The 11,945-nt window shown below is 48.6% G+C and overlaps 1 protein-coding gene and 1 non-coding gene across 2 annotated transcripts; one reads left to right on the top strand and one right to left on the bottom strand.

Annotated features, from left to right (window-relative positions):
- The first annotated feature begins 4,500 nt into the window (after positions 1-4,500).
- Positions 4,501-4,572, top strand: TRNAW-CCA. Its single transcript has one exon. It is a non-coding gene; the product is annotated as a tRNA-Trp (tRNA).
- Positions 4,573-8,161: 3,589 nt separating this feature from the next.
- LOC120656200 (NAC domain-containing protein 92-like) lies at positions 8,162-10,170 on the bottom strand. Its single transcript, XM_039934233.1, has 4 exons — positions 10,098-10,170; positions 9,558-9,816; positions 9,104-9,417; positions 8,162-8,967 (listed from the first exon to the last, which is right to left on the bottom strand). Exons 2-4 carry the CDS (start codon positions 9,757-9,759, stop codon positions 8,362-8,364), a joined length of 1,122 nt encoding a protein of 373 aa, XP_039790167.1. The 5' UTR covers positions 9,760-9,816; positions 10,098-10,170; the 3' UTR covers positions 8,162-8,361.
- Between the last annotated feature and the right edge of the window lie 1,775 nt (positions 10,171-11,945).

Below are 11,945 nucleotides of genomic sequence, written 5' to 3'. Positions count from 1 at the left end.
CGTGAAGAGAAACTGGCAGCGCCGATAACTCCAAGCGCTTACCGCAGGATGATCATGAGCTGATCGTCAGCTACTAGTAGCTAGCAACGGCCTACGAATGGAAGCGAAAGAGACGAATCCGCCAGCCCTCGTCGGTGGTATCGCGCCGTCTCAGAGAAAGACATGACCTGCCACCCGATCAGGGAGGAGGCGCACCTCGGATGCTCCTAGGCGCTCTGCAGCCTGCACGCTGCTCAACAGTCAAAGATTTCAGGTGCTCATGTGAAACTGTCAGCGAGAGAAAGAAAGAATCACACCTGTTATCCAGAGAGAAGGGGAAATAAAAGAGAGAGGGAGAGAAATTCACCGGAGTGCAGACCAAGAATACTACTGGACAAATCAAGTTACTGGTGACTAGCACGACACGGTACCTTTCCTGTTTCTTGCACCAAGAGGCAAGAATGATCAACCTAACAGTCAGGTACGGATAACCTCCCATTGATGAGATCCGCAACAACAGGCGGCAGGCAGACAGGCAGAGTTTAACCTGACGCAGCTGGCCACAGTAAACTGCAGAGGTGAAGAGACCGAGGGCTGAAGGAAGATTGGAGGAGAGAAGAAGAAGAACGGAATGCAGCTGCTGGCGACACTCTGACACGGTCAATGCTTGCTCCAAGCTCCAGCGTGGACCGGCGAGAGCACATTTATGGCGGTAAGAACGACAATCATGGCCATGTTTGGTTACTATCACATCAAAATTTCACAAAAAGACGAATGCCCGCATGCAGTACTAAATGAAGTCTATTTGTAAAATCTTTTTAGGAATATGTGTAAATTTTCGAAATGAATCTAATGAGCCAAGTTTCATCATGATTGGCTACAGTGATGCTACAGTAACCGCACCCAGTCATCCTCCAACCGTGCGGTCAAATGCCTCATTAGCTAGAGTAACTGCTACAGTACTATAGTTGTGGAGGTAATTTTGTAATTTGACTTTATTTAATACTTATAATTAATGGTCAAAACATCATTTCTCTCTCGTGAAAACGTTTTCACGCCTAACTAGTGCAGTAACCCATTTCTGTTAGTACTGCATGCACAACCGGGGGTAAAGTAGAAGTTTACGCTGGGGCATGCACATGCGGACAGCATACCACTAGCTAGTGCAGTAACTGATTAAATGAGAGCGCATGATCCTATTTATTACGGGAAAACCAGCGGTCCAACGATTGCCTCCTTTCGATCAGTGAGTGACCCATTTCTGTTCCTGCCCTCCGGTTGAGGTTGAAAAAACAGCTCAGCATGATTTGCTCAGTTTGTGCACCGTCTTTTTTAATCTTCCCGGCCTCGGTGTTCAGTGAAATTACTTGGATATGTTGATGCAGTCTCACCATTCTTAACCATACTAAATTCAAAGTTCCAGTTTTCAACAAGTCGATGGTCGTATCATGGTAGAAAGCATTCAAGGAAGGGCCAAAAGTTAGTCGTCCCACTGAGGCACCGAGTGAGCTGGCAGTGCCACATTTATAAATAGACAACGTATCTGATGAAAACCAAAATTTCGTGAAAACTCGTGCAAATCACGGTAAAAATCGTCTAAATTCACCAAAAAAATCATACATATAGATGATATGAAGATATACAATCTTGTAAAATATCTTGTCCAAACTCGACTTCATTTGTGAGATATAAAAATAACAAAATTCTAATATCTCACAAACGAAGTCGAGTTTGGAGAAGATATTTTGCAAAGTTGTGTATTATCACATCATCTATATGTATGATTTTTTTGGTGAATTTACACGACCTTTTAGTCATGGTTTGCACGAGTTCTCACAAAGGTTGTGGTTTCCACTGGATACGTAAGTCCAATTTTCACCCTCGAACTATCGCAAAAGTCTGATTTTCAACCTTCAACTACGAAACCGGACAACATAGACTCCAACTGTCAAAACCGGGCAAATTTGGCCCTTGGGGTGGTTTTGAAGGTGGTTTTACGTTTTCTTAAAAAATTAGATAAATCTAATTAGATTAAAAAATCAAAACTAATTCAGTTTAAATCAGAAAAATATGAAACTAGTACCAAAATTTTTCTAAAAATGTAACCTATCTATTATTGCTCCATTTGAATCTTAGTTATTAAAAATAATAAGCATAACTGCAAGTAGCCAAATATTATGAACATAATAAAATTAAATCTGAATAGCTCACAAGTCATGCGACAATAGATAGTTTATATTTTTAGAAAACTTTTGATACCTATTTCATAATTTTTTGACTTAAAATACATTACTTATAAATTTTTTAGTGTAGAATTGAATATTTTAATTCTCACAAATTGGAAAACCACCTTCAAAACCACCCCAGGGGCCAAATTTGCCCGATTTTGACACTTGGATGGCCTATGTTGTCCAGTTTTGTAGTTGAAGGTTGAAAATCGTACTTTTGCGATAGTTGGAGGGTTTAAACCGGACTTTTCCCTAAATAAGAGGTCCTATTATAAAACCTTGTGTGCGTTTGCTGGAGATTTTCAGAAACATTTTTGAACCGAAAGTCTGGCGCCAATTTGAGCCAACGCTAGCTGCATCACCCATCCATCCATTCATTCTGAAGTCCGAACAGCCGAATAAAGCAAGATGCCCCCGGTCTAGCCCTACTAATGAGTTGGAACCCGCACCATACCCAACCTCATCCAAAATTAACATATTTAGATAACCAACCCCACGCAACCCAATTAGTTAATTTCTCAACTCTAACCAACCCGCCCCATTATAAACGGGTAACCCATAAAAACACATGGGTTCTACTATGCAGAGGAATTTAGTGGTTTTACACTTAATGTGGGGACCACATATATATCTAGCCACACTACTTTGCACAGAGTATCTGTTAGTCATATTGATTAATCTCTAAAAATTTCAGTCAATTTCGATAAAATTTTATAGTGTGAACGTGAGATTTTAATTCTAGGGTCTGGCTATTAATGTGGAGTCCACATGTAGTTCTAGCCACGCTGCTTTGCACAGAGTAGCTGCCAGTCGTACTGAGTCATCTCCAACAAATTTCAGTCAATTTCGATAAAATTTTATAGTGTGAACGCGAGGTTTTAGTTCCAGAGTCCGGCTCTTCATGTGGGGCCCACAGGTAGTTCTAGCCACACTGCTTTGCACAAAATAGCTGTCAGTAGTACTGAATCATCTCCAACAAAATTCAGTCGATTTCGATAAAATTTTCTGATATAAACATGTGGTTTTAATTTCAGAGTCCAGCTCTCACGTGAGACCCACATTTATATATAGTCATACTATTTTGTAAAAAGTATCCATTTCAACCCACCCAACCCGCCTCAACCCGCATTTATATAGAACCCGCCCCGACCCACCCCATTAACTAATACAACCCATTTTAACTCATCTAAACACACTCCATTTCAAAACCCACCCCATAAAACTCATTTCAACCCAACCCATTAGCAGGCCTACCCCGGTCGTTCGCTCTACCCGATTTCAGAATGAGTTCAGAGTTTCAGTTCAGACCGCTTGGGTCGATTCATATATCCATGCAACGCAGGCAACAACTCCTACCACGCGGGCGCCCGAGTTCGTACGCGCTCGGCGCGCCCGCATCGCCGGCGAACGGGCCGAACGGGCGGCGCAACCACCAGCAACCGGGGGGCCTGGGCCTGGCCCCGGAGTAGGGTGGTAATGGGTCAGGGCCTCTTCACAGTCCAACAAAACTTTTAAATTGTTTAGTTCAAAATTATATAAAATTAAGGTCCGGCTTTTTTAAGACCCGGCTCTTAGATTTTGTAGTTTAAAATTTTGAGCCCTTTACCACCCCTACCCGAAGCGAGGGAGGATGCCGACAGGGACACATGGTTCCATCAATACGGGAAGCGAGGACATGTCCGCCCGCTCGCTCGTTCCCTCCCTGAGCTCGTCGTTCGCGGCACGCGCGCGCGTTCCGACGAGCGGCGCGCGCGGCCGCCGCCGTCCGCCGACGGGAGTAGCTGGGGGCCGCTGCTGTGCGCGGTTACGTACGTGTGATTGGACGGATCCTCGTGTTATTAGCTAGCAGCCGGGCGGCGGCCGGCGGGTTAGATCGGGATGGTACCGCGTGATTATGTCACGATTAATATTAATACCGCGGTTGTGATCGCCGGGGGCACGCGTAGTTATAAGCCGTAGATGCGGCGTGTCTTGTACATGTCGAGTCGATGGATCGGATCGGATCGGGGGGGCATTCATGGGCGTGCGCAGCCGCTAGCTCTTGTTGATCGCGCGCCGCCTATGAGGTTAATTTTGCTGGTCCGCACGCACGCACGTACGTACGTATGAGTACTTGTGCAGCATGGAATGTGATAGGTACATGCTGCTTAGTACTCCTAATTATGGTCCTGCCACTGACACTAGTCACAAGCTATCACCTTCGTCAAAGGCGATAACACTTTGCAAGTGCAGGAAGGGGCGATTAACTTTATGTGAGTATAATTAAATTTAAAGTATCCTTACTAACACCTATGCATCCGTGGCGCACTGATAGCGCGTCTGACTCCAGATCAGAAGGTTGCGTGTTCGATTCACGTCGGGTTCAATACCCCAGTCCAATTCGGATTCCTTTTTTCTTTTTACTTTCTGCCGGTCCAGTCCAGGCCTCCAAATGTATTGTTTTACGTTGTTCAGGGCCAGGCCTCCCTATTGTTATATGGGCCACTGTCCAACTTGCTTTATGGGCCACTTTTTTTTTAAATAGTGGGTAGTAGTTGGAATGCTTGGTCGTTGTGTGTTTTTGTTCACTATATATAAATACTTTTATCTTCTGTCCCGATCGCACTCGAAATTTTACTCAAACTCTATTCTCCTCATTCTAGGGCACTCATATTCGAATCCATGTGTCATGTTTTCTACCATAATCGACCTCCGAATTATCTCAAGAATAATTTATTCTTCCAATGTCGCAAAAGGGAAAATACGAAGGCTAGGGTGTATACCCTTGTCCCTGTGTGTCACTCTTAGCCCTGTTTGGTTTGTGCTATGCTAAGGAATAGTAATATTTTGACCGTTAATTACGGTGTCAAACAAAGTCATTTTACAAAACCAACTCCAGAACCCCGCGCTAGGAACTCTGAAGAATCTAATGAGGCCTTTGACCGCGTGATCAGATGATAGTTATTGTAGTATTACTGTAGCCAATCATCGATTAATTACCGTTATTAGATTTGTCACGAAACGTTACACCCATCTTTGAAGAGATTTTGTAAATAAATTTTATTTAGTAGTCCATGCATAAAAGATTCTTTTCTAGCAGAGAATAGCGTGGAAGAACCAAAAAGGGCCAAGACCAAGAGGTAGTAGTAAGGATGTGTTTAGTTCACTTTGGATTTTGTATTTTGGGATTTTGGAAGAGAATTTTTCAACACTTGAAGTATTAAATGTAGATTAATCACAAAACTAATTATAGATCTCGTCTTTAAACTACGAGACGAATCTAATAAGCCTGATTAATCCATCATTAGCATATGTTTATTGTAGCTTTGCTGTAATAATTTAGTGTCGAATCACGTCCTAATTAGGCTCATTAGATTCGTCTCGCGATTTATAGTCTATTTGTGTAATACGATTTACTTTTCGACTATATTTAGTATACCATGCAGGTGATTTAAATTTTTTTTTGAATTTTAGGATTTTGGATCTAAACACGCACTGAAACCTAAAGTCACGGATCACATAGGTGCTCCACGTCCAATCCACGCCACACCTATTCCCATCCCCCACGTCCTTTTCCGCTCTCCAATTCGTCGCAATTTTATTCTGGCGTGCCAATGTCTTCCCTTGTCTGGACCAACTTTTGTTAGATACAGAGGCGTCCCCTGCTGACAGTGACAGGGATATGCCCTGCTCTCCGCCGCGACGTATCTTGACCCGGTTCGTCGCGGATGAGTCTCCTCTGCAGTACTGCAGAGGGACTCACCCCCTGACATGTGGGCTCGAGTGATGTGGGGCCCACACATCAGTGAGGGTGAGTCCCTCTGCAGTACTGCAGAGGATTTGCTTCCGTTCGTCGCACCGCACGAGTAGCTAGCTGCCAGCCAATGGTGCTCATGTTCGCGTAACGGTCTTCTGAAACCCATCGAGATCTTCAGTACTGCCGGGAACGGAAAATAAAGAGCCTCCCGCCCATAGTTTCGCGCCACTTCGGCCCTGCAGACGTGTTCTGCTGATGTGGCTGAGGGCGATAGGGCTCCCGGTGGCACCACCTCGCACACCAGAGCTGTATGGATCTGCCCAACTTGGGGGGGTTTAATTAGTATATTATCTTGCCCCTGAAAAGAAGTTTTTTTTAAAGGAATCCCTGAAAAGAAGTGGCAAAGGAGCTGAGCCTGGACCCTGGCCCTGCATCCCATCGAGTTCGCATGAAAAGCTCTGTGCATCTGCACGTCAGGACAGCAGGGTTGGGTTTTGTGGTCTACCAGCGGTGTTTCTCCAGCTCGGAATCATGCCCCGGCATATTCCCAGCACCGGTTCCCAACCCCAGTCACGAACACTACACAAAATGAGAGCACGACCGCGATCGATCGACCTGGCAGCGTGCGGTTTGCGTACACGTAGAGACCGAGTAGGATTGCACTGCGCCGGATACGCAGGCGCACAAAACCTTTGTTAATTGGATCCGTTGCGCATGCGTCGTCATCCGAAACTGAGCGGATCGACGTCCAAAGATACGAGACAGATGAAAAGAAAGCCGGGGGAAGATATGCTAAGATAATCCCCCCCCCCCCCCCCCCAGCGCCCGGTACGCGACAGGCCCGGGGAATCAGAGGATCTAGAAGCGGGCGCACCTGTCCCCGTGGGATTCGCCCCTGCCGGCACACGGCAGTTTTTTTTTCTCTCTTTTGTTTCTCAGCAGGTGAACCAACCTCCCCGTCTCGTCGCGTTACTGCTGCTCAATGATCAGCCGGAGCGCAGCCCGCGGGGCCGCCGTGTTGGACGGAAAGCGACGGGTGGGGCGCCACCACCACCGGTGCCGATGCGGCGGGCACGGACAAAACGGATGACACGGGGGGCCGGATCGCCCGCCGCGGGCTCCACCCACCCCTCCTCCCCCACCTGCGCCGGCGACGCAACGCGGCATGGGGGAGCCACAGGCCCACAGCCAACTGGAAGTGGTGGTGCGGTGGCACGAGGATCACCGATCACACACCCTGGAGAGCTGGAGCCGGCGGCCGTCTCGTGGCGCCTGCGGAAACTAGCTAGATGAGATGCGTGGGACAGAAGGGTGGCAGGGGGGACTGATAGCTCAGGCGCCACCAAACCATGCTAGGAAGGGAGCGTTCAATGCTGGATTAGCCCGGCACGACTATAAGTCAAGCATTTAGGTTTAAGATGATATCACTCCCATCTGTTTCCCTTTCAAAGGGAGAAAGAAGCACTTGCTAGATACTAGGCTCCATGATCGGGTGGATATTTTCCCTTTCGACCAATGTCCAAATTTAATGGCTCTGTGTGTTTGTGGTGCAATCTTCCGAGGGATTAGTAAGAGCTGAGATGAAATTTACTTTATTTTAAATGAGAACATCATGCTGCTACCGTAGAATTTCTGCATTCCAAGTAAGATCATTTTCACGCGGCCACGCAACAATAGTCCTAGCACATTGCAGGATTGATGCGGAATTTCTGCTTTTTAAATTGATCTTTCCAACTTTCACATAAACATAGTCTTAATTTCTGTATTCCAAATAGCATCTCTAGCTGTTACACAATAGTACAAATGTTCATAGAAGTGAGTGTTTGAGTTGTACTGTATAATCTAAAAAAATATTTATTGCGAGATTACTGCAAAATTTCGGCGTTACACATAGGCTGTTCAAGCTGTTCCAACAACAATATTCTTAGTATGTTGCGGGATTGCTGCACATTTTCGGCATCCGAAACGGAACTTTCCTGCTGTCACATGAAAATACTCTTAGTCTTAGTATGTTTCGGCATGCCGGCATTAACCTTGGAATTTTGTGCATTCAAAAGGGACTTTTTCAGTTGTCACACAACAATAATCTTAATAAGTTGCGGGATTACTGCAGAATTTCTGCGGTGGAAAACCTTCACAGTTATCGTCCAAATAATATAATGTTGGTGCGTTGTGGGGTTACTACAAGGTTTCCGCGTTACGTAATATTCATTTGTCATTCAATAGTACTATCAGTATCCCATTATAGTAGTAATTCCAAATCGAATCAATCTACAATTACACAAACAAACTTCTTTTTGTCCCTTTTGCATGACAATATTCATTTGCACAAGTACAGTACAACAGTAATCCCTTTTTCCAATCCGGTGACTAATACTAATTCAATTTTTAATGATCCGATCGCGCAGGCGATCAAGCTCAGTAATCCCAGAGGGAGGCGTCATGGTGATCCATGTGCTGCCGCGATGATGAGATCGCGGCGGGGTTCACCTCCGAGGTGAGGCCGGTGTCCTGCGACGCGCCGCCGCTCAGACGCTCCCTCTCGCCCAGCTTGCTGTACCACCCGCCGCCCTCCCGCAGGAGCTCGTGCACCATGCCGCCCACGCCCGCGCCGCCGTCGTACTGCGTCTGCATCATGCTCGCCAGGAACGGCGAGGCGGAGGCCGCCATGGCGAAGTGGTCCGCGGCCGCCGGGCCCGCGGAGGGGAGCAGGCCGAAGGGTGGGTTCAGGAAGTGGCCCTCCAGCGCGTTGGAGAAGCAGGTCACGTGTTGTGACGGCGGCGGCGGTAGCTCGATGCCCGCCGCCGCCGCTGCTGAAAGCGACATGGCGGCGGCGCCGCTGCCGCCGGACACGTCCATCAGCGGAGGCAGCGCGCACGCAGCGAGGTCGTCCGCCATGGACACGGACGGCCCCTCGACGTCCGCCGCCTCCATGCATGCGCCCGAGCCCGACGACCTCTTGCCGGCAGCCACAACCGGCGGCTCGATGCTCTTCTTGAACACCCTGCACAGCACCCACTCGTCCTGCGCGGCCAAGCAGCAAACAGCGGTTAGATGGATCCACACGACCACACGCCACTCGCTGGCGAGGAAATGGTCCCGACCGAATCCGTAATAACAGAGGGAATCGACGGCATGCATCACATGCAGCGACGCGCACCTTTGACGCGCCAGCTCTGATCGAGGGGATGAGGCGGCTGCTGCTGCTGCCGGCGGCGGCGGCGGCGTGCTTGCCGTCGAGGCGGTACTCGTGCATGACCCAGCCGGTCTTGCCGCCCTTGGGCGCCCTCCCCGTGTAGAAGACGAGCGTCTTCTTCATGCCGACGAGGGCCTTGCCCCTGAAGATCTCCCGGTCCTTGCCCGTCGCCTTCCAGTAGCCGGACTCGGTGGCCCGGTTCGTCCTCAGCCCCGTCGGGTACTTGCGGTCCTTGACGCAGAAGAAGTACCACTCCTTCTCCCCCATGGTCGCCCGAGCTGCACACCACCAGCACCACACATAGCGCGCACGTGCGGCGTCAATCTTTAATGATCGCACGGACCTCTAATCGAATCTGATGGTGACAAGATTGTTGCAGCGATCGATCAGGCGGCAGATCGAGGCTAGCTGCACGTACCGGGCAGGTCCCATGGCTCGCACTTGTTGAGGTCGGCCTCGCCGACGGCGCGCGGGGCGAAGCGCGCGTCGGCGGCCTTCCTGGCGAGGTAGTGCGTGATGAGCTCCTCGTCGGTGGGGTGGAACCGGAACCCCGGGGGCAGCTCCATGGCCTCCTGCCGCTGCCGCTGCTGCTGCTGGTGATGGTGCACGTCGTTCTCCATCTCCTGCCTGGCTAGTGAGCCAAGGATCGCCGTCTAAACCCTTTGTTCGATCACAGCCTGAGATGCATAAACACACAAGATAAGCCGAAGTACTACTCGTCAGCATAAACAACGACGACTTGACGAAGATTATTGGTAACAGTACAAAGCACTTCAATAATCAAGAACCAAAAAACTTAAACAAGCAACAACGACGAAGCTGGGTCGTCGTCGATGCAGCGCGGCTGATAGTACATGGCGAGCGCCATAAAGAAACAGAGATCAGTAGATCACAGGTAGCACAACCATCAGAGCATACGGGTGCGGGTCTGATGGAGATCGAAAAGGAGGACGCTAACCTTTTGGGCTCGTTGCGGGCGGATTCGTCCGGAGGGGGGGAGTGGTGGTGGAGTTGTTAAGGGGAGATTAAAGGTGGGAGGGGGGCGACGGGGGGCTTATATACTGCGAGATGAGGCCGCGCGGCCGGGGGTGGCGCTGCTGTTTTAGAGGGAAAGAGACGTGGCGGCGAAGCAACAGCACGCGGTGGTGCTGGTGCTTGGTGGCCCGGCGGCCGGGCTGTCCGGGCGGGGGTTATGCAATGGGTCTCTCCTAGTTAACCTTTTGACTTTGATGGCCATGCATGGAGTGGTTAATATTTTTTTTTACCTAGCACATGATCCTTCAGTATCATTCGAGGGACCAGTTGGTTAGTTTTGTTCGTCATCGCTGAAAATGGCCATGTAACTCTTGTTTGGAAGAGTGACGCGACTGTTCTCCGTCAAATGTTTTGACCATTTCTCCAAGGTTAGATTGGGCTGGTTGCAATGCATTTTTTTTTACAAATTAAGGGATTAATTATCAAGCTCACGGCGTGAGAATAATAATTAAACCGACCTTTATTTTGATGACGAACTGGAAATTTTCCAAAAATAATAATGAATATTTAAAGTGAATTACATTATGCACAAGTGGAGGTAGTGTTGCTAGTTAAACTTAATAAACTTGCCTTCACATATATTGCGCAACAAGATCAATGTGCAGGAGTCAGCAGTCATGGGGTCTTTGCAACAAAACAGTATTTCCCGTGCGAATTCCTCCAAACGGAAGCAGGTTCTCTATCGTTGTTGCAGAGGGACTTAGGTGGCTGACAGGTGGATCCAAGCCCACCTGCCAGCCAATTGAGCCCCTCTGCCAAAACTGTGCTGACGTGTCCCACCAAACATATATGTGCTACTAGAAATTTTTGTCACTTGTAGCTTGCAACTTCACAGTTTGTGCCTTTTGTATTACTGATCAATGTGCGGGTTTATCATGCTCACGGCGCCGGAGTAACAATTAAACCGAGTTTGTTTTGAAGAAAAACTGAAAACTATCCAACAAGAATGAATATTTAACGTGAATTATATAATACTATACAAGTGGAGGTAGTGTCCGCTGAACTTATTAAACTTGCCTCACATGTTGTGCAACTAAGATCAATGTGCAGGAGTCAGTAGTCATGGGGTCTTTGCAACAAAACAGTATTTCCCGTGCGAATTCCTCCAAAACGAAACAGTACCTTCTTTTGGTATGGGCGACACAAACGTCGTCGCGTACCCGCGTTATGGGCAAGATAAGAGTATCGTGCCAAACACAGCACTGCTACCCGCCTCTTTGGAGCTTGATCCGTCTGCTGTGTCAAGAACGCGTTGATTCGACAGCTGGCGCCCCATCCCGTTTGGCCTGTCCGTCCGATCCGGCCAATGGAAGTGCCCACACGCCAAAAGACGACGCAGCAGGTCCCCAGCCGCCGCTAGCTCGCTCCTCCGACGCGTACAGCTAGAGCATCTCGCAGCTAGCAGCGCACCTCATCAGCCCCGTACATGTGGACAGGGGCGGAGCTAGGTAGTCTCCGGGGGGTGCCTGGGCACCCACGCCGAAATAAAAACTCAATGTTAATCATCAAATTTTCACCTTATAAATTAGAGAGCTAGCAGCAGAATCATGGACAGGGCACCCCCTCGATTCAACTCTAGCTTCGCCCCTGCATGTGGAGTGTGGAGTTTGGGGACCTCTCGGCACTGCAGCAGCATGCTACTGCTACGAAGACGATGCAACTAGCATGATCCTCGTCCAATCATCGGCCGGGGCCCGGGGAGCGCTGCGCAGATCCAATAATGGCCCGTGTAATGTAACCTTGCCCTATGTTGTGGCGCTGCGTTTTTTTT

This window comes from Panicum virgatum, chromosome 1N, assembly GCF_016808335.1.
Source record: "Panicum virgatum strain AP13 chromosome 1N, P.virgatum_v5, whole genome shotgun sequence".
NCBI classification, from domain to species: Eukaryota; Viridiplantae; Streptophyta; class Magnoliopsida; order Poales; family Poaceae; genus Panicum; species Panicum virgatum.
Note: the sequence above shows the minus strand (reverse complement) of the source record. Positions and strands in the feature narration are given on the sequence as shown.